This window comes from Cryptomeria japonica, chromosome 4, assembly GCF_030272615.1.
Source record: "Cryptomeria japonica chromosome 4, Sugi_1.0, whole genome shotgun sequence".
Taxonomy (NCBI): Eukaryota; Viridiplantae; Streptophyta; class Pinopsida; order Cupressales; family Cupressaceae; genus Cryptomeria; species Cryptomeria japonica.
Window position 1 is genome coordinate 514,285,596 of NC_081408.1, and position 27,579 is coordinate 514,313,174.

The following is a 27,579-nucleotide window of genomic DNA, read 5'->3' on the forward strand; positions in this document are numbered from 1 at the left end:
AGGTCAGACCTCGTCTTAAAGGTCCCATAGTTTTCACGATTTTTTCTTGAAAAATTGTCTGTCGGTTTTCTGATTTTTTCCACAAAAAATCATGGGAGGGTTTTCACGATTTTTTCCTCAAAAATTGTTGGTAGGATTTATAATTTTCCCTTAAAAATGATCTCATCTGTAATCCGTGATATTTGCATAAGATTTTAGTTATCTGGGTTTTACCGTTTGTTTCCACAAAAACGATGATTTGTAACCTCAGATTTCTTGGTTTTTCGATTTTCTCCTCAAAATCGTAAATTTTCTTTTCGAGGGTTCCTATTTCAGGGTTTAGAATTTTCTTAAAAATTATTATTTGTCATCCACAAAGCTTGCGTGGGATTTCTAGGTTTTCACGATTTTTTCTTCAAAAATTGTTTGCTGGTTTTTACGATTTTTTCCTCAAAAATCATCTGTAACATGCAAAGTTTCAGGGTTATGTTCGATTTTTTTCCACAAAAATTGTTTCAAGGGTTTTTACCATTCTTTTCCACAAAAATGATGATTTGTATCTTCAGTTTTGGAGGGTTTGTTGATTTTTCCTCAAAATTATGGTTTCAGGTTTCAAGGTTGCCGGTAAGGAACACCAGGTATGTAGACTAGTCAAAGCACTCTATGGCCTCAAACAGGCTCCTCGTGCATGGTACATCAAAATTGATAAGTACTTGATTGATCAAGGCTTTCAGAGGAGTCCTTCAGATCCCAATTTGTATGTCAAACATGCTAGTGATGATATTCTATTTCTAATAGTCTATGTTGATGATCTCATCATTACTGGCAATGCAGCACATCTGATCATGCAGGTCAAACAAAATTTGTGTCAGCATTTTGATATGACAAATTTGGGACTTCTCCATTATTGTCTCGGTGTAGAGGTTTGGCAGACTGATAGCCACATTCATTTCTTAGTCAAAGTATGCCAAGAGCCTACTGGATAAGTTTCGAATGCAAGATTGTAAACTTGCATCTACACCTATGGAGATAGGGCTCAAATTATCAGCCAAATCAGATTCACCTATAGTGGATGAGTCTTCATTCAGGCAACTAGTGGGCAACCTCATCTATCTTACCGCCACTAGACCTGACATCAGTTATGCTGTGAGCTATATTTCTCGCTTCATGTCAGCCCCAAAAGTTGAACATTGGGTTGTAGCGAAGCGTGTGCTTAGATATGTGAAGGGCACTCTTGACTTTGGCATTCTGTACAACAGAAGCAAAGATTCTAGGCTGGTTGGTTTCATAGACTCAAATTGGGCAGGTTGTGTTGATGACAAAAAGTCAACTTCTGGGTATGTTTTTAGCTTGGGTACAGGTGCAGTCACATGGACCAACAAGAAGCAATAGGCAATAGCTCTTTCCTTGACCGAAGCAGAGTATCGGGGAACTGTTAAGGCAGCATGTGAGGCAATTTGGCTACGTAGGATGCTTGCAAACATGCAAATGTCTCAACTAAGACCTACTCCCTTGTTTTGTGATAATCAAGGGGTTCTAAAATTAGCCAAAAATCCAGTCTTCCATGAGCGGACAAAGCATGTGGAGCTTCATTGTCATTTCATCCGCTAGCATGTTGAAGATGGATCAATGATATTGTAGTACATTCCTATAGAAGATTAGAGCGCAGATATCCTCACCAAGTCCTTGAGCCCGACAAAGTTTCTCAAATTTAGAGTGCAGCTTGGTGTGATAGATAGTATGACTATTAAGCGAGGGTATTAGAATATTTAATTCTATGTTAGTCACCTATTTTTAGTTCCTTGGTTAATGGTCATTTACTTTTTTTATGTAATTAGCTTTTAAGCTTAATTTAGCTTTCACGCTTAATTTAGTGTTTAGCTCTTTAGTCTTTTACTTTAACGTTATGTTCTAATTATAGAACATCATCTTGTAACCTCTATATATATGTGTGTATATCGTTCAATGTAATTATCCGATTATTGAATCATTCATTTGAGGCAACCTGAAAAATCTGAGACCAACCCAGAAAAGCTCTCGAAAAATCCACCAAGAATCTGAAATCAAAATGTAGATCCGATGGCTCAAAAATCAAGGCACAGAAAATGATGCACCCAGAAAAATATGGCGACGACCTAGTTGAGGTCTCAAAAAACCCACCAAGAATCTGCAACTAGAATAAAATTTCGACTTGAACTGAAGGGTCAAAAACCCTAGTTGAAAATTGCAGAAACCCTAGGAAAATTTTCAATTTGCAAAAAAAACCTCCAGGTTGCAGGCCCGAAAATCTCCTGAACCCAAAAAAAACATGAACTGCTGCCCAACACAAAGAAATTCGCCTACGAACCAGAAACCCTCGAAACCTTCAAAAAGCCTTTAAAAAAGAAAAATCATTTTTTTATAAAAAACAATAAAAAAAATTCTGGAAAATATTCTAGAAAGAAGGCCATGAATAGTTAAAGGGAAAAGTTTGAGAACCACTGATTCACCCCCCTCTTAGTGGTACATTGTGTCTAACACAGAAGACCCAAAAAAAACCAAAATCAAAAGACCGAGAGGGCCTAAAAAGTAGGGGGTCCCCATCTGGGATGGGGTGATGTGTGATTAGGTCACAAGAATACTATTCTTCAAAAATTTAACACAAAGATGGTTTACAAAAGATTATGTAATAAGATCTCTTAAATTGATTATCTCAATCAAATTTGGAATTTATCTGTCTGGTAAACAATGGCATGATATTTTCAAAAAGCATTGGTCTAACATTATTGAACTCAAGAAGGCTTGTTTTAAATGGTTATTAATTCTTCAAAGATTGCCTTATAAAATTAATAATACTGATATTGAATTGTGCAGCATTTGTAGGCAGCCTGAATTAGTAAAACATATCTTTTTTGGTTGCTTCTATGCAAAAGAAAGGTTGAATTTATTTTTCTTTGATTTTAAAGGATGGGAAGGTAATATTATTTGGACTGAAATTTTCTTTAGACATGTTAATAAGTTAAAGAAGGAAAGTAACATGTTTTGGTTAATTTTCACCATTGAAATTCTGTGGCATAACTGGATTATGAGGAACGAGGGAAAGTTTCAGGGTACAGGGAGGTCGCTTACAGAGCCTTGCAATAGACTCATGTTTTATAATGTCGCACTGCAGGTTACAGTCACCATGGAGATTTCTTGGCATAAGTTCATGAAGCTATTGGAGAATGGCACTGTTAGGATCAATTCATCAGAGATTCTGTATGGGTAGACATGTTCGTTCAACAAAAGTGAAAGCAAGCCATTCTTGAAAGGACCTATGGAATTCTGACAAGATACAACGATCACATGCCACTTGAAGACCGAAGAAAGAAATGGGGAACAAGAGTAAAGTTATATACCTCATCAATGAAGGAAATAACTTTCCTCTTAAAGTAATCAGATCCAGTGATGAACTATCAGAGATTGATCCTCCCAGCACCGGAAAAAGCAACACCACAACTTGACCAGCATAGTGAAAGCAGGAACTTCTAGAACAACAGCATACTGATGTGTTTAGTACGATGATATGTATAACAATGTCATAGATGTATATGCCTTACAACGTGTATCAACAACAACTCTTGTGAATAGTCATTGTCAACATTTAGTCTTGCAATTTTGTTTTTTTGAGTGTTATGTGACCCTGTGTTGTCCCATATATGACTGAGACTTGAACTGATCTGGGTCAGCTACATATGCTGACCTGAGACTCTATCATTGTTATTATCCAATGTTATTCTACTATCTTCAATATAAAAAACAATAAAGTGATTGGACCTGCTTAAAATATTATTATTATTTTAATTTCGTCCTTTAGCTCATGGGGAAAATGAATAGGCTATGGGTTGTCAATTAATTTCCTTAGCTTTGAAAAGGGAACACAACAATTATGCTTTTGGTGCTTGCATTACTTTTATTCCCATACAGTTATACACACACACACCCATATATGCATGTATTTATACATATATACATGTTATAATATAAATATATTCATAGATAATAATTTATGTGTATATATATACATATGTAACAGTATCTGTTTACACACACACATATATTGATTAGTAACATAGGAACTTTTACGACAATTATGCTTTTAGTGCTTGCATTACTTTTATTCCCATATAGTTCTACACACACACACGTGTGTGTATATATGTATATGTATATATATGTATATATATATATAATAATATGTGTATATACTATATATAATAATGTGTATATATATTTATGCATATGTAAGAGTATCTGTTTACACACACATTGATTAGTAACATGGGAACTTTAAGGCTAGCCCAAGCTAGGTGAGGCCACAAATGGGGGACTTTATCACCAATATGACTATGAACACATTGTATTAATGTGACTAGTTCAAATCAATGATCTTAGAGCCTAGTAAAGGCACAAAGCTTGTGAGTACTTTGGCTCAATGAAGGTTTGGCTCACAAAGTCACTGGTATGAATTCCAACAAGTTCAACACAAAGGTGCAAACCCACTAGCACAATGGATTAGTGAGGGCAGCATGCCCATGATCACAATGGCCCAATAGAGGTTTGAATCTTGGTAGCCACAACGATAGTACCATGATTTAACCATCACACCATCCCATAAATGGCATTAACATGCATTTTTTAATAAACTAATTAATATATGTAATTGTTGAACTAATTAATAATAATTATACTACACTCTATAAATATAAGTTTTGCCCACGAATCCTATATTTTCTTTGATACCAAATCCTCATTATTTCTGAACAAATCTTCATTCTTTAGAGAACTAACGGTGAAGTTGGGGAATTTGACCCATCTAAATGATGAGGGTTGCACAATTGAGTTGAAGACAGGATTATCATCATTCTTGAATATTTTTATTTATTTTCTCTCTTTTGAAACTCTTTACAGCAATCAATGAAAACACACAAACATTTATGAAAACTCACCATCACTACACTCTCTACCAAGCCCAATGTGTTCAAGATGCATGGGGCAAGAAACATTTGATCAGTAATTTCCTAAAGTTAAGTTTAGATAGTTGATACGAGTAAGCAAAAACAATGACAGTTATTTTAATAGTCTATTTTGCCACCAAGAACATAAAATTTGTTATTTCACCAAGTTTGACATTTTTTATTATTTTACTACTATGCAAAACAAGGATGGATCATATTTGACCGAGATTCTTTGAATGTTTGTTAAAAAACTGATGTTGTATCTCAGTCAAAGCTATTTTAAATATGGAATAGTATTTTCACTTTCAATGCTATATTCTTACTTCGTTTTATTTGTCATTGATCCATTTCACTCTTTGCTCAGGATAGATTTTTGGAATTTCCCGAGACACAGCATCCTATAGTTCTTCAAATTGGAGGGAGCAATGTGGCAAACCTGGCAAAAGCAGTTGAACTTGCAAATACTTATGGCTATGATGAAATCAATCTGAAGTGGGCTTTTTATATTTTTCTTTATCAAGATTATGTTGGAACTATTCTTCTAAGGCATTTGCATTTACCTTATTACTGATTTCTCTTTCTTTATGGTTACCAGCTGTGGCTGTCCCAGTCAAAAAGTAGCTGGTCATGGATGCTTTGGTGCCCAACTCATGCTTAATCCTAAGGCATGGAATTTAAGATGATTAACTATGTCAGAAAATTATCAGTGTTGACACCTATTTATATAAGTATTATAATTTGCTGAATTAATTGATACAATAAATAGACCATTGAAATTCCTTTTGTTGCTTTAAGACAGCTAGTAGGAGAAGCAATGGCAGCAATTTCTGCGAATTCTGATGTTCCTGTTAGTGTAAAATGTCGCATTGGAGTTGATGATCATGATACATATGACAAACTTTGTAAGTTTCTATAAGAAGTTTAAGAAGCTTTGTGATAAATAATTTTTATTAGAGCAGCGTGGAATTGTATTATCTTTGTGAAGTAACTATTGCAGATCAAGCAATTGCACATAATATGATTGGAAAGAGCTGCTTACAATTGTAGCATAAATCCTTTATAGTATATACCATGTATGGTAGCAGCGCACAATAACCATCAGGCGAACTAATATGAACATATTCTACAAAGTACAAAGTACAGACCACTATGTTCACCTATGCATGGAGCTACATGAATTTGCTTAGTAACCAAGGGTTTTAATCGCAATTCAAAAAGTCGGACTCAAACCAAAAATTGGTATATTTAAAAAATGATAGAATCGCAAATGGGTGTACAAAGAGTCCATTAATAAACTGATCAACTGACCAATGATGTAACGTCGCCCTCCCCTCCCCCCTCCCACCTTTTTGTTTTTCTGTTTGGTGTGTTTGATAGAAGAAATTAGAAGTGCAGAAATGTGTTGCATTGTATATAGATTTATTGCAGAAAATAAACAAAGGAGATAGCTTGCAAATACAATATTTTAAATGCTCACAATCAGCTATAATCTAGAAGTACAAAACAATAGCAAACTCAAGATACCTAGAAGTCTAAATATCATTACAAACAATTATGTAGCATACCCATTTGCTGATCACATAAAATATTGAACAACAACAGCAATAGCCAGCAAACTAGCACTCAAAAACCTTAGGCGCCACCCTCAAAACTCCTCAAGAAGGGATGACCTGATGTAGAATTGATTTGCCAAGGTCTGAAGGCTTCTAATATGCAAAATAAGTACTCCAAACTCCAATTGCTCCCCCAAAGAAGACTCACATCCTCCACTAGCAATGGTAGGGCCAGCCAAAGATGGTACGGCCAGCAAGAATGTAAACAAATCTGCTCAACAAGCTCCAAATACCCTTCCTATCTGCTTTGAATGAACTCTCCTAAATCTGTCCTGTAATATTTGAGAGTCTGAATGAAGATATCAAGCAAATATGAAGTCTAGTTGTGGTTCCTGTATGAAACCACCAAATAATCCTTTAGATTGGATCTCTCACCAATGTGGGCAAGAGAAAAATCCAAATTATCTAAACCAAACATAAAAAATGAGCTCCCAAAACTTCCTTTTAAAGCTTCTCCAAAAGCTATGCCCTAATAGAGTTGCTTTTTAATTTGGTTTAAAATCCTCATGTCTCCCAAAGTGGTGCCCATTCGCGCCCATTCCAATAAGACCCCTTTTATTAAATATTTGCACGTTTTACTTTATTATTTGGCATCCATATAGTCCCAATTAAAAAAATTAAAATAATAATAAGGTTAAATATTTAATATAACTTTATAACTTTATAACTTATCGTTATTTAATTTTAAAGCACTAGACTATATCAAATATCGAGATATCATCATTACTACATCCACTAACTGTTGGTGTGCATTTTGTTACCCACCGAACACAAAATAAAATGTTTAAAGACACTCTATCCTCTCTTGAACAAAATCACTGCATATGCTAAGATTGCGAGAAGATCATATGGTGATTCCAAGGTTTCTTTTGTCAGGTCTTGACGTGTGGATAAGCTCAATGGGCGTTGTGATATGCTGGTAGTACACAAAGGGACTTACGCTTGGCTTGTTCAATTCACAATGAAGGTCTAGACAATGAAGGTCTAGACAATGAAGTGCATCCACACATTACACTCCTCGTTAAAGCAGAACTTCAAAAGATGTTGGATGCTGGATTCATAAAACCAATAGACTATCCCGAATGGGTATCCAACGTTGTACCTGTCGGCAAACCTACTGGGGGCATCCGTATTTGCATGGGTTTCCGAGATTTGAATAAAGCTTGCTTAAGGATGATTTCTTGCTCCCCAACATAGACATGATTGTAGACCTCACAACAGGACATGAAATGTTATCACTTATGGATGGATTTTGTGGATACAATCAGATTAGGATCGCAAAGGAAGATCAACACAAAACAACATTCACAACACCATGGGGCACCTTTTATTATCAAGTCATGCCTTTTGGTCTCAAGAACGCAAGAGCTACATATCAACGAGCAATGACAACAATTTTCCACAACCTTTTGCACAAAATCATGGAGGATTACGTGGATGATCTTCTAGGAAAATCCAAGACAAGACATGAGCATATCCCTATCCTAAGGCAAATTTTCGAGAGATTGGAAAAATATAAACTGTGCCTAAATCCCAAGAAATGCGTCTTTGGCATCACATCTAGGAAACTGTTAGGTTTCATTGTTTCTTGCAGAGGCATAGAGGTTGATCCTACAAAGGTGAAAGCTATCATGGAAATGCCTTCCCCAAAGGCCCTCAGACAACTGTGCAGCCTCCAAGGAAAGCTTCAATCCATTAGGCGCTTCATCTGATAGCTTGTAGACAAATGTCATCGATTTGCACATCTATTACGCAAGGATACCAAATTCAAATGGGATTGCCTGTGTCAGAAGGCTTTTGAGAAACTCAAAGAATATCTTGCATCGCCTCCGGTTCTTGTGCCTCCTATTCCAGGACAGCCACTTCTTTTGTACATATCAGCTACTGTAGTGGCATTGGGGGCATTGTTGGCACAAATAGATGATCAGGAAAAGAGCATGCTATATACTATATCAGTCGTACATTAGTAGGGTATGAGCTCAATTATACCCCTATTGAAAGAGCATGCTTAGCACTTGTCTTCAGCACACAAACACTCCGACACTACATGCTTAATAATAAAACAATATTGATTGCTAAGATCGACCCTCTCAAGTACCTCTTATCAAAGGCTGCTCCCACTAGAAGAACTGCTAAATGGGTCATGTTACTAAGTGAATTCGACATTGAATATGTAGATAGAAAAGCAATCAAAGGACAAGTAATAGCAGACCAGCTAGTCGATGCTCTGCTTCCAGGTGATCACCCTATCCTCACAAAATTTCTAGATGAATTCATAATGACTGTCACTACATCCTCCACATGGCAGTTATACTTTGACGGTTCTTGCACCCAAAATGGATCGGGGGCGGGTATATTGTTGGTTACACCTCAAGGAGATTGCATCCCTAAATCATACAAGATAGCCTTTGCATGCACTAACAACATTGCAGAATATGAAGCACTAATCACTGGACTCTGTCTGGCTATCCAATGGAAGATATTAGAATTACATGTCTATGGTGATTCCCAACTTGTCGTTAAACAAGTCAATGATGAGTATCAAACAAAAGATGACAAGCTTCTTCCTTATCGCAGTATGGTTGAGGACCTCAAGCAACATTTTACAACAATCAAGTTTGATCAGATTCCACGCACCAACAACAGAGCTGCAAATGCAATGGCCACTATTGCTTCCCTCCTTCAGATGGCGACACATAGTCAGAAATGTGAGTTTTTGGTCGAGCAACTCTTCATACCGACATATGACCTACCAGAGTCTGAAATGGTGTGCGTAGTCGTCGGTCCTGAATCCCATTGGTATCAGGAGACCTTTGCTTACCTAAGAGATAACACCATTCCCCTACACCTCACCGAAACCCAACAACAAACCTTTATTTGCCGATGTGCCTGTTATACTACCCTTGCAGACACCCTATTCGGAAGGCATTTCGATGGGTCCCTCCTAAGGTGTCTAGACAAACAAGAGGCTGAATGGGCACTACATGAAGTGCACGAAGGTATCTGTGGGGCACACTCAAGTGGTCAAATGTAGCTAACTCTCCCCTCCCGTCTCTCCAGCCCCCTCCTCATCCCCTCCACCTCCTTTGGATCCCTCTGCTCCCCCTGTCCTAGGTGGTCTCATACCCACCGATCTACCTGTTTGCTGGCTCTGCGTCGGACGCTAGCTGTGGGTCTTGTGAGAACGTACACTCTCCGTGTACGATGCTGCTCTCTGATCTGCTGGGACCACCCCACGATATAATCCTCTATAATATGCAGCCTCTGGTCCTGCCCTCTCCGCCCTCTCTTGTTGCTGCATCATATCAAAATACATTTGTCCTAGCCCTGTGGGGACTAACATTTGTCCTGTTGTGTCCCTCTCCCCCCGCAGGCGAGTAACATTTGCCTCTGCTCCCTGTACCCTCACCCGCAACCCCTCCAGCTCCTCATCCTGCTGCTGTAATGTGCTCTGCAGCTCCCCAATAGTAGTCCCCGTCCTCGCCTCCTCCAGCATCCTCTCCGCCTCCTCTCCCTCCCTCCGCAAATCATCCATCTCCATCCTAGCCATCTGCAGGCTCTCTGTCAAATCGTCAACCTCCCGCTCTAACCTCCCCACCTTTGCCTAAAGACTCTCCCTCCTCTCCCTTTCCACCTATAGCTCATCCTCAAGTGAGTGTAATCTCGCTCTGGCAGCATCCTCTCCTGCAACAGCCTGCCAAAATCTGCTTGAGAAACTCCGCCACCACCCTCCACTCCAGCATCCTGTGTCTGCATATCAGGAATATCCATCGGCACTGCCTCATCTCCTCCAACCTCCCCCTCCCATGCGACCTGTCCTATCGCTGCTGCAGCCACCTGTAACAATAATGACAAACATGACAAAATCTTTCCCAATATCCTTCCTAGACGGTGGATATGGACTCAATCTCCAACTTCAAATTCTCAGCTTCTGACTTTCTTGTTGTAACTCTAGCGTAGGCGATTCTGATATACCCGGAGATGGTTTAAGGCCTTGAGGCGCCTTTCATCAAGCAATTCTAGCTCTTGCAGTCTGGCAACTCTATATTCCTCATCAGGGAGGATATTCTTCAACGACACCCTTAGGGAGGGGATTTCGATCTCAAGAGGGAGGACAACTTCAGAGCCAAAGACGAGGGAATATGGAGTGGTGCCTGTGGGTGTGCGGATGGAGGTACGATAGGCCCACAGAGCAGGATGGAGTTGGAGGTGCCAATCATGGCCAACTTCATTGACTGTCTTTTTAAGAATTTTGATTAAGGTTTTGTTAGAGGCCTCAGCTTGACCGTTATCTTGCGGGTAATAGGGAGTGGAGAAGCAGTGCTGGATGTCAAACTTCTGACAGAGCTCTTTAAGATCCTGATTTTTGAAAGGTCTACCATTATCTGTGATAATAACCTTGGGGATTCCATATCAGCAGATTAAATAGTTTAGAATGAATTTAGGAATCTGTTTACCAGTGGTGAAGGTAAGAGGGATGGCCTCCACCCACTTAGTGAAGTATTTAGTGGCGGTAATGATGAATTTATGACCATTGGAGGATGTAGGGTGGATTTTCCCAATGAGATTGAGTCCCCACTGTGAGAAGGGCCAGGGTGTGATGAAAGGCTGTAGATCTTGTGACGGAGTGTGAATCTTGTCGCCATGCTTCTGGCAAGGGATACATTTCTTCACATAATTATATGCATCTACTTCCATTGTAGGCCAGTAATATCCCATTCGCAAAAGTTTTTTAGCCAAAGTGAGACCACTTGAGTGTGCCCCACAGATACTTTCATGCACTTCACATAGTGCCCATTCAACCTCTTGTTTGTCTAGACACCTTAGGAGGGAACCATCGAAATGCCTTCTGAATAGGGTGTCTACAAGGATAGTATAATGGGCACATCGACGAATAAAGGTTTGTTGTTAGGTTTTGGTGAGGTGTGGGGGAATGGTGTTATCTCTTAGGTAAGCGAAGGTCTCCTGATACCAACGGGATTTAGGACCAACGAGTACGCACACCATTCAGACTCTGGTAGGTCATATGCCGGTATGGAGAGTTGCTCGACCAAAAACTCACATATCTGACTATGTGCCGACATGTGAACGAGGGAAGCATTAGTGGCCATTGCATCTGCAGCTCTGTTTTTGGTGTGTGGAATCTGATCAAACTTGATTGTTGTAAAATGCTGCTCGAGGTCCTCAACCATACCTACGATAAGGAAGAAGCTTGTCATATTTTGTTTGATACTCATCATTGATTTGTTTAATGACAAGTTGGGAATCACCATAGACATGTAATTCCAATATCTTCCATTGGATAGCCAGACGAAGTCCAGTGATTAGTGCTTCATATTCCACAATGTTGTTAGTGCATCCAAAGGCTATCTTGTATGATTTAGGGATGCAATCTCCTTGAGGTGTAACCAACAGTATACCCGCCCCCCGATCCATTTTGGGTGCAAGAACCGTCAAAGTATAACTGCCACGTGGAGGATGTAGTGACAGTCATTATGAATTCATCTGGAAATTCTGTGAGGATAGGGTGATCACCTGGAAGCGGCGCATCGACTAGCTGGTCTGCCATTACTTGTCCTTCGATTGCTTTTCTATCTACATATTCAATGTCGAATTCACTTAGTAACATGACCCATTTAGCAGTTCTTCCAGTGAGAGCAGCCTTTGATAAATGGTACTTGAGGGGGTCAATCTTAGCAATCAATTTTGTTTTATTATTAAGCATGTAGTGTCAGAGTTTTTGTGTGCTGAAGACAAGTGCCAAGCATGCTCTTTCAATAGGGGTATAATTGAGCTCATACCCTACTAATGTACGACTGATATAGTATATAGCATGCTCTTTTCCTTGATCATCTGTCTGTGCCAACAATACCCCCATGCCACTGCAGTAGCTGATATGTACAAAAGAAGTGGCTGTCCTGGAATAGGAGGCATAAGAACCGGAGGCGATGCAAGATATTCTTTGAGTTTCTCAAAAGCCTTCTGACACAGGCAATCCAATTTGAATTTGGTATCCTTGCGTAATAGATGTGCAAATCGATGACATTTGTTTGCAAGCTATGAGATAAAGTGCCTAATGGATTGAAGCTTTCCTTGGAGGCTGCACAGTTGTCTAAGGGTCTTTGGGGGAGGCATTTCCATGATAGCTTTCACCTTTGCATCCCCCCATGTTAGCCACCCGTCGATATGATCTCCTTGACCATCTTGTGAAGACCCCTGCACAAATCTCCATCCTAGAGCTCCTCAAGACCTCCCCTGTCCACAACGAGATTTTGGAACAAGACCTCCTCGAGTCAGGTGTCCCTGACAACATCAATGCTTCCCAATTCCAAGGCCTCATTGGAAACCTCATTGCCCAGCAACACCTTGTTTTCACCTCCAATGATGCTCCTACGGATGATGATCATAATAAACCATTGCATATTGAAGCCCTTATCCAAAAACACTAGGTTAAACGCATCTTTATAAACGGTGGATTTGGACTCAGTCTTTGTACATACAAGTTAATAAAGCAATTGGGGCTTTCTGAGGACTTGGTTGATACGTTAGGATGAATCACAATCAAAGCCTATGATGATGCAGAAACGGTTTGCAAAGGAATGATCACTTTGCCTCTTCAAGTGGGCCCTGTTACAATTGAGACCCCTTGCCAAGTTTTGGAGCTTGATCTCCCCTATAACATTCTCCTCGGACGCTCGTGGATTCATTCCCTTCAAGCCGTTCCTTCCACTTACCATCAATGCATTAAATTTCCCTTCAATGGTAGAGAAATCACTATCAGAGGTGATCCACAACCCTTTCAGTATTGCAAGCTCCTAGAAGGGAAACATCGATACCATTGCCCTTTAAACAAACCCGCTCCAACTCCCCCATCGGATGCATCTAAAGTCGCCTCCACCTCATCTCAAACAGAGCCCAAAGTCAAGATCCTAGACAATGGCTATGGAGAATACAAACTTGAGGATGTCTTGTTAATAGGCAATCTCCCCTTGTCTCCCAAGTCATTTGGCAAGCCCAAAGAAATAAAAAAGATCAGAAACCCGTTATACAATGTAAGGATACCACCTTCGAGCAATGGGGTCCACTTGATGAGGAAAGTTATCATTCCTTTGGAAACCCTTTTTGTATCATCATAGGCTTTGATTGTGATTTGTCCTGATGTATCAACCAGGTCCTCAGGCATCAAGATATGATTCGATGAGGAATATGGTGGGCTGTCCTATGGGATTTCCTATTGGGTGGAGTAGGTGCTTATATTGTATGGTACATGATTGCGCGGAGTATGCTTGGGGAGTAGCGATGCTTGCTCAGTTATATCATGATATGCATCTCGTTGTGTCCAGATCAAGACATAGGATATGAGTCTTGATCAACTCAAAAGATGAGGCAAAGGTACTTGGGGGAGATTCTTTCCCAAGCACAAAAGCCAAATGATTAATTGATTAAAGATGAGGTCTAAATAAAACTTCACAAGGTATAAAACTTTAAAGTGAGGTTGATTCTATTGAAGGATGATTGATTAAGGAGGATTGATTAAGGATTGATTTGATTGAAGAACTTGATGACTAGATTATACTTGGAATGGAAATGACTCAATAAGTGATAGGTTCGGATGGCAATTTGTATGAAGGTATGCGACCACCCCGATTTTGACGATAGTTGGTATTGAAAGATAAGCCTTATCCTTGGTGTAGGGCATGGACTCTTAGTTCATCACTAGCATCAAACTCATTGCTATGACCATGAATATAATCGTGATAAGGTTCTTCAATCAAATCAATCCTTAATCAATCCTCCTTAACCAATCATCCTTCAATCAAATGAACCTCACTCTAAGGTTTTATACCTTGTGAATTTTTATTTAGATGTCATCTTTAATCAATTAATTATTTGGCTTTTGTGCTTGGGAAAGAATCTCCCCCAAGTACCTTTTGAGTCGATCAAGACTTCTATCCTATGCACTTTGGGGAGATTCTTGATCGACTCATATCATGATAGGACAAAATTCCTCAAACGAATAAGGTTTTCTCTTATTAGTCCCTTCATGTTTTTGATGACGTTTTTCATGTCCTAGATTTCCTTGATTATATCATGTTGCGGATCTTGGACATGATGGACTGTGTTTGCCCCTAGTATCTGGTGAGTTGTGGGAGGTATACCACCACCTATATTGATATGATGAAGAAGCGGGAATGTGAGATGTGATGACCGATGTAACGGGGACTTGAGTGACAATTGGTTGCAACCTGCGAATTGTTGTGACGGGAGGAAGCGAAGGATGGATGAAATTAGTGGCATTGTTGGGAGGAATGGAGGATTGTGGAATAGAGACATGTGGTAGGGTAGAAGAAGATGGCATAGAAGCATGTTGGAGAATAGACACGATCGGATTGGACAAGGGTATAGATGTCAAGAAGGAAGAAGGTTGGATGGAAGCCACGGGGACGGATACCGTGAGTACTATTGATTGGGGTTGAATGATAGGCATAACGATGTGAGTAGGAGCAAAGTCTCCTTGTGGTTGTTGATCGAGAATGGATCTATTGAAGTTAGGGGGAAGGCAAGCTCCATTTTCAATAAGAGTCTTTAGAAGACCACAAGGATTATGGATGAATTTCTCCATCATTTCTTGATTGTAAGAACCTTCTAGGAATGTTCACACTTTCGGGGAGAGGTCATCTTGATCAACCATGTTAGGGTCCCCTTGTGGTTGTGGATCTTGGATATCGGGTTGCACACTTTGCCCTTGCGTAGGATCTTGTGTAGGATCTTGATATAGGACACTAATGTCCGACATGCCATATTATTGTTCAGCCATCTTCTTCTTTTGGGATCGAGTTGTGACCATGCAAGAATAATCCTAGGAAAATTTATTGGAAGAAAAGTTTTGATGAAAGGACTTAGCTAGGATTTTGGATTTTGATGTGATTTGGATTTGATGAAGTTGAATAGAATGATTGATGGGGTCCTTGGATTAGGACAAGAGTTTGATTAAGATTGCACCTTAGTCCTTGGACGAGGATTTTAGGTGGGGGATGTTGATGAAACCACAAGCAAGGTGACAACCAAGTTGGGTAAAATTTAGACCTTAGGATAATGATCAAAGTCTCTTTTCTACTAAGGATTGACTAATGATCCCAAGCAAAATAAAGACATAGGATTGGAGTCTTGATCGACTCAAAAGATGAGGCAAAGGTACTTGGGGGAGATTCTTTCCCAAGCCCAAAAGCCAAATGATTAATTGATTAAGGATGAGGTCTAAATAAAACTTCACAAGGTATAAAACCTTAGAGTGAGGTTGATTTGATTGAAGGATGATTGATTAAGGATTGATTTGATTGAAGAACTTGATGACTAGATTATACTTGGAATGTAAATGACTCAATAAGTGATAGGTTCGGATGGCAAATTGTATGAAGGTATGTGACCACCCCGATTTTGACGATAGTTGGTATTGAAAGATAAGCCTGATCCTTGGTGTAGGGTGTGGACACTTAGTTCATCGCTAGCATCAAACTCATTGCTATGACCATGAATATAATCGTGATATTGGTGCAAAAAGGTCCTATGTTCCCCCAAGCATGACAAAGGCAAGGGCTCATCATCTAATGCCGTGAACTACGATTATACCAATCATATAACCGGCTTTGACTTTTTGGTGGGTCGCATTGAACCTGTAGATAACCATGTCAATGTCATCACTGTCCAGGGAACTAATCCTCCCCCCTCCCGAAGCAGACCTGGGATCACTATTCAGGGTGATCTCGCCCCTCAACCAACAAGCAGAGCTAACCCTACTAAGATAGTCATTCAAGGCGCAACACCTTCCGCTTCCCACTCTCGGAATGACTTCAATGTATCGACTTGTCGTGGGAGGGTAACTATCCAAGGAGCCCCTCCTCCACTAAACCTTCGCCCCATGTCATCCACCCGTCGATATGATCTCCTTGACCATCTTGGGAAGACCCCTGCACAGATCTCCATCTTAGAGCTCCTCAAGACCTCCCCTATCCACAGGAAGATTTTGGAACAAGCCCTCCTCGAGTCACCTGTCCCTGACAACATCAATGCTGCCCAATTCCAAGCCCTCATTGGAAACCTTGTTGCCCAGCAACACCTTGTTTTCACCTCCAATGACGCTCCTGCGGATGATGATCATAATAAACCATTGCATATTGAAGCCCTTATCCAAAAACACAAGGTTAAACGCATCTTGAGAGACGGTGGATCTGGACTCAATCTTTGTACATATAAGTTAATAAAGTAATTGGGGCTTTCTGAGGACCTGGTTGATACGTTAGGACGAATCACAATCAAAGCCTATGATGATACAGAAAGGGTTTCCAAAGGAATGATCACTTTGCCTCTTCAAGTGGGTCTCTTACAATTGAGACCTCTTGCCAAGTTTTGGATCTTGATCTCCCCTATAACATTCTGCTCAGACGCTCGTGGATTCATTCCCTTCAAGCCGTTCCTTCCACTTACCATCAATGCATTAAATTTCCCTTCAATGGTAGAGAAATCACTATTAGAGGTGATCCACAACCCTTTCAGTATTGCAAGCTCCTAGAAGGGAAACATCCATACCATTGCCCGTTAAACAGACCCTCTCCAACTACCCCATCTGATGCATCTAAAGTCGCTTCCACCTCATCTCAAATAGAGCCCAAAGTCAAGATCCTAGACAATGGCTAGGGAGAGTACAAACTTGAGGATGTCTTGTTAATAAGCAATCTCCCCTTGTTTCCTAAGTCATTTGGCAAGCCCAAAGAAATTAAAAAAGATCAGAAACCCGTTATATAATGTAAGGATACCACCTTCAAGCAATGGGGTCCACTTGATGAGGAAAGCCTTGAGACAGATGTTTCTTCATGGTTGTACGGCGAAGAAGATGAAGATCCAACAAAAATACCCAAGAAGATGTATCCAAAAGGCGGTGTGATTTGGGTGGGCAAGGTATGTGAGTTTTTTCATGCATTTTCTCCTATGATTTTTTTGAAAAAATGTTAATTCATGCCAAGATCCGAAATCTCGTGATAAATCTTGATTTTTTCCTGCGATTTGCTGCTACAGTTCAAACAACCCATGGGAAGGCTACCATATTTGACTCCCATTTGGCTAGACATTTTCTTTGCTATTAATATTGCTTATACCTTCATACAAAATCCTAAGCAATGTCACTGGGAAGTCGGCAAAAAGATATTTCATCACTTTAGGATATTATCTGTTTGATTATTATGTTCCTTGTTCAATGATAAGTGGGTTACACCAATGCAGACTGGGTTTTGTTCTCTTTGGTTACACCAATGTGGATGAAAGGAAATCTACTTGTGGATATGTGGTTCAATCTGGGTTTTGTTCTGTTTTATGGTCATCTACTCTATATGATAATAATTAGAGCTTCTTCTAAATGGCTCAACCCTAATGATCAAGATAGAATAGAGCATGTTAAGGTTAGTTAGTACTACATCAAGGAACGTGTTTAGAATGGGACGCTAGATTTCAGATTTGTTAGTACTAATATCCAAATTGTGGACATCTTCATGAAAGCCCTTGTTGAAGTTAAATTTAGTAGATTATGAGTGTTGCTTGGGCTATCATAAGCCATTTAAGGAGATGGTTCATGGTGGAGTATAATGAAAACCAAATGTCTTGTCATGCCTTTGATATGTGGAAGTTGAAAATTGTCATGTTTTGTTGGAGGCACAAAAGATGCTTATCTTCATATGTGTGCTAACAACAAGAAGTTTTCAAGATTGTTGGATTTTGACTAATTATTAGAAGTTGTCATTAAAAGGAAGGGGATGGGTGTGAGTGGAGGGGGCAGCAATATTGAAACCTCTTATTTTTCCAAAGGCTTGGCTTAAATTTCACCTTCACTTTTGTCCCTCCAATTGAATTTTAACTAGTAGGTTAGAATGTCTATAACAAATCTTGTCTGGTTCCATTGAGTTAATGATTCTTGTGGCATACACCTTCGGGTTATTTTCATCTTATTTGGGTCCTTTTTATCTTGTGTAAGCAGTCTACATGAGATAGTGAGCTTAGTTGTATTAAGTGGCATACATGTGTGAGATATTGCACCATTTCATCCAATTCATCCCAAGTACATTTTCTCCATTACAAAGATGTTGCTTCTCTTTGGTGATTTTCTAAACTTCTACACTTTGACATTCTTTCTCTTTGCTTGTGGAGTTTTTTTTACTTCAGCTCTATTATCCTGATGATGAATCACAGAGTGTGATTCGAAACGTTGATGCTTAAAAAATTCTACACAGCTGAATCCAGAAGCATATATGAATCTAATACTTTGTTTTGTTTATAGTTATATATTATTACATTTAAAATCCTTGCATTAAACAATTTGATCTTTTATATGGTATTTTATGCCTAAAATTTCTGCAGAGGTATGATGGACTGAACCTCCAATGGAAAACAAGTTTGGTATTGAATTTGGTTACGTTAACGTATCTGCTGGCTCTTTGATTTCTCATGACAACTTTATTAATCAGGATGGTTTTCATGACCTTGGTTTATTACATGCTAGCGAAATCTGTGTCCGATTTTTATCTTTTTTCCATTATCTATATGTTTGCTTCTAAAATAGGAAAAAAAAGAAGAAAAATCTATATGTTTGCTATAAGTGTGCCTCTGGATTCGTGTAACTGAAGTACATAAAAGGTTCTTTCATTCTCATCGAAAAGGTCACCATCTCTGTTGTTTCAGGCCTCACCATCTCTATAGTTTCAGGCCTCATCAGCTCTGTAGTTTCAGGCCTCATCTTGTGGCTATTAGCGATATTTTTTCTGTTCAATTTTTCACTTAAAAATGGATTATTCATTTTGGAAATAGATGTATGGCATTTTTCTTTTTCTTGTAAATTTGGATACAATTGATAAAATCATTGTATAAAAGGGTTATCTCAAATACCTCCATTGCAAATGGCCAATGTGCTGTAGTGATTTTGTGGGAAAGTACAAATTCATTTAAATCTCTGAGCTTGTTTCACAGAAAATGGATGCAGACAAGTCCAGTAATTTTCTTTCTTTGGAGGGTAATGTAAAAAATTTGATTCTATTGAGTATGCTGGATAAACAAAGTTTATGACAGTCTCTTTAATTTGTTGACCAGGTGCATTCATTGATACTGTTTCATCTCTTTCACCAACTAGACATTTTATCATACATGCTCGCAAAGCTTTGTTGAAGGGCCTTTCTCCAGATGAGAATCGGACCATTCCTCCTCTCAAGTATGGACTTTTATCTGCAACCATTTAGTTGTTATTCTTTACATAAAGTCTCATATTTTTATCCAAACAAAAGGAATTGAAACAGACCTCTTTGTTGTTGATATAAACACTCACAAGCATGTCCTGTGCTGTTGAAAGAAAAACATTCGTATATGCCTTAATTTTAAGTGGCCAGTTGATGAGAAATTGGCTCGTAATTTCATAACAGAAATATACTTTTCTGGTTTTGAATGAACTTATGTACGGGTGGAGTGGTCTAAGTATTGGGTCTCCAGGAATCTTCATTAATGAATTTTATAATTTTTCTGTCATATCTATGTCTGACAAATTGTTTGAATCACCAATTTGTGTTCATATGTTCCTTACGCTTTTCTGGCAGCTTAATGTGTTCAGCTGCTTGCCTGACTTTTTCGCTCGCTCTTTGCCTCAATTTTTCCGTTCTATACTGCAGTTGTGCCTTGACTTAATGTAACTTTAATGATATCACCTCTGCAAAATTTTAGGGTTTTATAAAGGTCCTCCAGGGTTTAATTTGCTAAACCTTTAAAAAATCTTAAGTCTTTATGTTTCTCTATGGCTCTGTGTTCTAATTTGTTGTTGATTCGTAGCCGGTTCCCAGTCAACTAAGTTACGACTTAAGCCTTATGTTGGAAATGTTGTCATTGATGTCAAAGGTGCGAAGACGAAGTTGTCATTAATGTCAATGTGAATAGATGAGGTCGAGAAGATTTTCATTATCGTCAAAGGTGTATGGAAGATTGAAGAAGGAATGTCACACATGTATTATGTGATGTGCAATCTTGCACATGATTATACATGGAAAGCTCTTGGAGTTAGTATTGGAAAGGAAAAGCAATTGAGAATTAACATGAATATAAAGATAATGCTGGAAATTAAGAAGACAAAAATAGAATAAGTCAAACTAGAATAAGACAAAAAAAGAGGCGGCAGCGATTAATTTAACTAAGGTTATTAACAAAAGGTGATGACTTTCTAAAGAGTCATATCTTTCTCTTCTAAGAGATGCCTCTCTTCATGAAGGCATGAGGATATAAAATAAAGTAAGAAATTTGTGGAGACTGGAGAGTATGTTGCAAGGAATAAGAGATAAGTGAGGAATAAAACAGGTAATATAAAATACACAACAGCAGATCCATGGATAGTACGCAGATTTGTTAGTAAAGGACATGACCATACATATGGTTGTATCTATTTAAAGAGTTGCATCTTTTCATGAAGGCATGAAGATATAAAAGGGAGTAAGATTTTGGAAGAGTGATTTGTAGATAAAAGAAAATATCATTCATACACCAGCAAATATGTGTGGAAAACAAATAGATAAATCAGATATATACCAGCAATCTCATGTGAAGATTTAAGAAGAGAATATATGCAAAATTGTAAAGTAAATTTATTCAGATTTATGAAAGAATTTGGAGCAGATCTGTGAAGGGATTTAGAGCAAGTTTATGAAGGATTTATTTGCAATATTATAGCAGATTTATGAGCAGCCTCCAAGTAGATTTTTTTGAAGGTCTTATGAGCAAGCTCATGAAGAAGTTATGAGCTTATTTATGAGTATGTATACGCAGACTTAAAAGGATTTGTGAAAGATGTTTCATGCAAGATTAAAGAAGACTTCAGAGCATATATGCAAAGCATATTGAAGTAGATATAAATTAAAACTTGTAAGCAGATCTGAAGAAGATTTATAAGCAGATGCTTGAAGGAAAATCTTTCGAGGAAAGATTGTGAAGGGTGGAACAGAAGCATATCCTCTATCAGCATATTTATAGCAGATCTTAAAGAGAGTTCGAAGCAGACTTTTAAGAGAGTTTTGAGCAGATTTATGAGTAAGCTTTGAGCAAACTTTTGAGAGGGTGTTAAGGCTGATCCTGAAGATATTTGGAGCAGACATTAAGGCAAAGTTTTAGCAGATTTTTTGAAGTGATTTAAGGCTAACTTATGGCAGACCTTTCAACGTGATTTATCTTATATTTCAAAGGAGATTTATAAAGACTATATAAAAATCAAAAGGTATGTGTATGAAGAGGTGTGTTGTGTAGAAAGTGTTATCTCCCTTTGCAAGAGACATCTCCATTCATGAGATCATTGAAGATATAAAAGGCATTTGAGAAGTGATGAAATGCAGGTGAGGTGAGTAAAAAGACAATAGATTAAGGATATACAACAGATTTATGAGGAGCTATTAAGGAGAAGGTTCTATGCAGATTTAATGAGAAGAGTATAAGAAGTTTGTAGCAGATTTACATGAGGAGATTGTGATCATTTTTCTTGGTAGATTTATGATCAGTTTATAGCAGATTTGAGAAGGGAATTATAATAGATTGACGAAGAGAGTTATAGCTCTTATTAAGAGAAATTGAATGAGGGGTTGGTGCCTCTAGTAGGTTGAGCCTACAAAATCTATAAAAGATTATTATTTAAGCAAGCAATTTGCTGCGGTTTCTCCTGTAAGGGTTTCCGTGTATATCTTGTGTTCTATTTGTGTTACATGATAGTTAGATCTTATGTGAATGATAGTGTGCAATGGATATGTTTATGAGATTAAGTTATATGCTTATGATATTAAGTTGAAAAAGTAAAAGTTTGTTGTTATATTGATTCACCATCCCCCCCTCTCAGTATAATTGTGTGCTCATCACCTTATGTATCATTGAGTAGATCGGCCCCATTTCTTAGTGCTCCATAAAATTACCAATCACTATAATCTTTAAAAAATTGTCTAAATCTATTGTTAAGTGGCTCTGCATCCTTGTGCTTTAAGTTGTTTGGAACCTTTAAATCATTTGGCTACTTAACCTCTAGCGGGTCCCACTAAGCTTTGTTTTTTGCTGCTTTTCGCGAGTTTGTAGGTACTATATTGCCTATTGAAAAGGGGTTGCGGACCTGTGGAATAAGCTCCCATACGCTTGTGTTGGATCTCAATTAAATGCTTAATCTTGGCGGTCTCATCCTAAGGATGATCAAGATTTTGCCGCGTGTTCTCATCTGATTGAGTCCACGAGTATGTAGGGCCTCACACATGCTTATTGTATTGAGCCTACAAAATGGCAGAAAGGCACTGCCCGTCTTCAATAAATGGAGCTCGTGAGTCTGTGAATCTTACTAATGTGCTTTAATTCAATGGTTGTAGACTTGTGGTTTGTTGCCACGGAGCGTTTTAATTAATGGTCCTCGTGCCCTTGTGGGTTAATGATGGTGGGTCCTAGTTAGTGGTACAGAACTGTGGATTTATGACATTTGACTATCCTATGCCAAGCTGGATTGTATGACAGGTTTTCAAAAGTGTCTTCTTCATTGGAGCTCGCTATTATGGGATGGAAAGTAGTGTTGACTCGGATGCATCCTATTGGTCCAACCTTTTTTCAATTCTATTCAACACAGGTCAAATGAATCTCACCCGTTGATTGTGCCAATGACTATTGTTTAAATCTGCAAGGAATGACTAATTTATGACGCCTGGTTTGTGCGAGTGAGAAATAATGATTGAAGTGACTGAGTTTAGTCCTTTCTTTCCAGAAATTTGATCAATAAATGCTGCATTCGGATTGTTGGTTCATTTCAACTACGATTGTGTGAATATTGAGAGCTAAATCAAGGTGAAGAGAATTCTCTACGACAAAATTAGGGCTTTCAAGAACAAGGAGTAAATCAAAATTTCCCCATTCTAATTAGATTTTCACAGGTCTTTAGTTGTTAGTGTTTATGGCACTTAAATTATGAATGTTAAAGCTGTAAGAATCGTTAAAATACAAAAACCTAGCTAGAAATTGTAGAATCCTAGTTCTAGAATGGCAAAATGAGTCAATTAAGGGTCAATCATCCATTGTGTTGTCCTCATTTTTGAATTTAAAAAAAATGTGACAACCCTTACAAAATTTTGGTTTAAATGTGTCGTTTTTGTCTTCAAGGCATGTTTTACGAGGTGCAAAACTCACATTTGTTAGTGTGAAATCATTGGGGGGTGTCTTTGCCATCATTGTCCAAGTTTTGGTCTTCATTTTCCTAGCTTTTTGTGCAATTTCGGGTTTCAAAGCAGTCACTGCAGGTTGAAGATTTTACTTTTAAGGCACGCTTCTTGAGGCACCATTTTGGCTTCTTGTTGAACTGGACTGATCTTTGTTTCATCTTCGATCCGCGTTTCAAATTTCATCGTGTTTCGAGTTCATTTGCTATGTTTTTCCTTCAAAATCGGGTTTTATTCTTTGGACTGCAGGTGGAAAATTTTCTTTCCTTTTCAAGTTCAGAGTTTCCTTTATGTTTTAGTGTTGTAGGGGTTTTTTCTAGCAATTACGAGTGAAATTTTTAAAAGACTTGTAACTTGTAACTTGCTTTTTTATTTCCCCTTTCCCCTTTTTGTCTTTTAAGTTGTTTGTAGGAACTTTTTGGACAAATTACAAGTGAATTTAAAAATACAAGTTTAATGAGAACTTGTAAGTTCTCTTAAAAGTTCCTACTTTGAGCTTTTAGTTGTAATAGGGATTTTATTTCCCTATTACAAGTCTTTATAAGTTTTTAAAGTCTTTTTATGTCTTATGTCTTAAGTTGTAATTGGGATTTTATTTCCCGATTACAAGTTTTTATGTTTTATTGTTTTAAGTTGTAATAGGGGTTTTATTTCCCTATTACAAGTCGTTTTGCTCTTTATTTTTGTGCTTTTGTTCCCTAGAAACCCGAATTTGCTCAAGGAAGAGAAAAGTGATGCAATTTAAAACTTGCAAAGGGGTTTTAGAAACCCGATTGCATCTTGGGAGGGCACGTTTTGCTTGAAGTTGGAGAGGAAGAACTCGATCTGCATTCTGGCTCTCACAAATCCGATTTTTGTGGCATTCTTCCCTTGAATCCATCCCACATTGTTGCTATGCTGCTGGAAATCGTTGGTAGTTGCCACCTTTTTAGAGAAAACGGTTTTGGCAAACACGTCTTGCATTCATGGAGACGTTTTTTGAATCCGTTTTTGCTGGAGTTTTTGCCACGTTTTGGGGCTTGAAGCTTGCCTTTGTTGCCACGTTTGCAACACGTTTTGCATCTTGCATTCAAAGCAAAGTGTTTGGCATCAAATGTGAGCCTTCTTTCCAAGCCATTTTTTGTGGAATAAGTTAAATGCAAAACCGATTTGTTTGCTGCATGAGATACCAACGTGGTGGCTTCTTCATCTATTTATAGAGCATTTCGGTTCTTCCCAAGCTCATTTGTTTTGGTCTAGGGCATTCTTCAAGCAAGGTTCATTGAATGCAAGTTGTAAATATGCAAGTTTTTCCCCTCTTTCATTTTTCCTATTTACTTGTATTCGGGTTTTCAAAACTTGATTACAAGTAATTGTGGTATTGTTGACCTTCCCCCTTTGGTAAAAAGAGTTAATCTTCTTTTTACAAAATTACAAATGTTGAAGAATTGCCATGAGACTCATTCATTTGATTTCGGGTTTTAGAAATCTGATTAGAGGTTGAAGTTTTTGCCTTTTTCCTAGTTTTCAAGCTGAAAATACTCCTTCCCATACATGTACATGGTCATTCCTTCCATCTTCTCCTTCATGTCAAAATCGCTTTCTCACCATTTCATCCATTCATTTCACTTTCATTCATTTTTCCCATTTAAAGTACTTGCAGTTGGAATTTTAAAACCCGATTGCAGGTGTGTCTTCACTTGCAGTCAGCCTTCCAGAACCCGAAATTGGTCCAAAATGCACTTAAAACACTTGAAAATGAGTCTCTAAGGTCCAATTACAAGTGCACACTTGTATTTTTCCATTACACATATGAAGTTGCATATTTATCCTCCACAATTGCAAGTTAATGCTCTTGTTTTTCCACACATGTAATGAAGTCTTCAAAACCCGAAATTCACTTGTGAGCCCATTTTTGAATCAATTTATCCGTACCCATGTCAGTCCTGTTTGGACACACGACCTACCAAATCAATAAATTAAGGCATGGGCCTTATTTTGCAAGCAGATTCCAAGATTGGAGAAAGAACAACTACATGATGGAGCCACACAAGGAAATGGATAAGTGATATGAATGCTTTAAAGATAGAGATATGCTTCTTACTTCAGCCTTGCAAAGAACTTCCCTCCTGAAAAGACAATACTACCCCAAGCAAGAAAGAACTTCCCTCCTGAAAAGACAATACTACCCCAAGCAAGAAGATAAGATTGAAGTTCATTGGCGAAAGACACAAAGATCATTAAGGATGCAAATTCCCATTCCGGTTCGAGATGTCTTCACCAATCTTGAATACTTCAAGTTCTAGCATCCTAAAGCAGCATGAAGATTTTCAAAACAGAGGATGATGTAGTTAGAGTCGCGTCTTCGGACACAAAATAGTTTCAATTGTGTATTTGTTAATTTGTTTTGACAAGTTTACTTGTAAAAAAACAATTTTGTAACTGCAAGTTTATCACTTGCATTTTGGTAATTACAAGTAAGCTGATTACAAGTCAATTTAGAATAGGACTTGTAATTTTGAATAAGTCTTAGTTAGTAGTTGGAATAAGTCATGGTGGTTGAGAGAATTTCTCAGGTTAGTTAGGATCCTCCCAACTTTTTCTCAAGGCTCCTCTCCTATAAATACTTGAGGGGGTCTATTGTAATTGATATCTTTTGGCAATGCAACAAAATTCTACCAATTTGTATGTGCACTCTAAGACTTTGAGCTTAGATGTAAATTATATTGCTTTCAATAAAAGAGGCAAGTTGCGTTGAGACTTTGTGCCAATTCAAGTTGTTATGTGACGACATTTTCTGGAGTTGATTGTGATTTTTGTTCTATTGTTCAAGAGGGATTTAAATTCAATCTTGCAGACTTTGAGTTGCTAATTGCATTTGGAGATATAGGTTTGGTTTTCAGACTTGGTCTTGCAGACTTTGAGCTGTTTATCACATTTGAAGCTAGTGTAGAAAGCTCAAGCAAAGGGGGTAACTTGTAGACTTTGTGCTGCTTTTTATTTTCTCTGTTTGTGCATAAGAGGTGCATCATGCAGTTAGACTTTGAGCTGCTACATACTGTGCTTGGTTACTAGAAAATCATCTAAAAAGGTTGATAGGAGAATAGATAGTTGAAGACTTTGAGCTTTTTTTTTTTTTCCCGTCCCGGGGAAGTGACGGAGGTCTTTGTGCTTTCATGTAAACTTTGCTTCCCTTTATGTTCCAAAAATCCTACAAAAAAAGTCTCATTTCTGTATTTGCTGTTATTTATATCCAATTGCTATCACTTTTTTGTGAAGAGAAAAGAATATAGTTTTTCTTGAAAGAAGAAGAAAGATTGTTGTCTCACCCATATTAGATTAGTTTAGTTTGTAGATAGGGGGAGCCTTCCCTAAATTAGGAGAGTATCATACTCACACACTACGGCTGAAACTGCAATTTTGCACATCCCCCAGGTGTACAAAATTTTCAACCAACATGTTGCTAAACATCTTGGTTCTTCTAAAAAAATGGTACACGCCTCAGGGGAAACTGCATCTTTAGAAAGGTTGGAAGATAGTTGTGCAGAATACAAAGGCACAGATATCCCATTTGCAGGATGGTATTTGATCTTGCAGTGGTACAAGAGAAGAGGATTTGATGCCCCTATTTCAAATGTGCAGACATATGATTTGGGCAAGCTAGTAGTCCCAAATGTTTTCATGGATGTGGGTTTTATCAAGGCAGTTGCCAAAGCTTACAACCCTAATGTAACAATGACAGGGCCTAGGAATGGAGGTAAGCTTACTACCATCAACAAAGATGTCTTCCTC

General features: G+C 38.3%; 1 protein-coding gene across 3 annotated transcripts in view; it reads left to right on the plus strand.

Annotated features, from left to right (window-relative positions):
• LOC131049069 (uncharacterized) overlaps window positions 1-27,579 on the plus strand; it is a 260,266-nt gene that overhangs the window by 50,231 nt on the left and 182,456 nt on the right. For 2 of the 3 annotated variants that reach the window (XM_057983077.1, XM_057983078.1), the window contains exons 4-7: window positions 5,320-5,447; window positions 5,551-5,620; window positions 5,755-5,857; window positions 19,700-19,817. In XM_057983077.1, the coding sequence (XP_057839060.1) occupies window positions 5,320-5,447; window positions 5,551-5,620; window positions 5,755-5,857; window positions 19,700-19,817 (419 nt within the window). The remainder of the gene's footprint in view (window positions 1-5,319; window positions 5,448-5,550; window positions 5,621-5,754; window positions 5,858-19,699; window positions 19,818-27,579) is intronic. The other variant, XM_057983080.1, reaches the window with a different exon arrangement.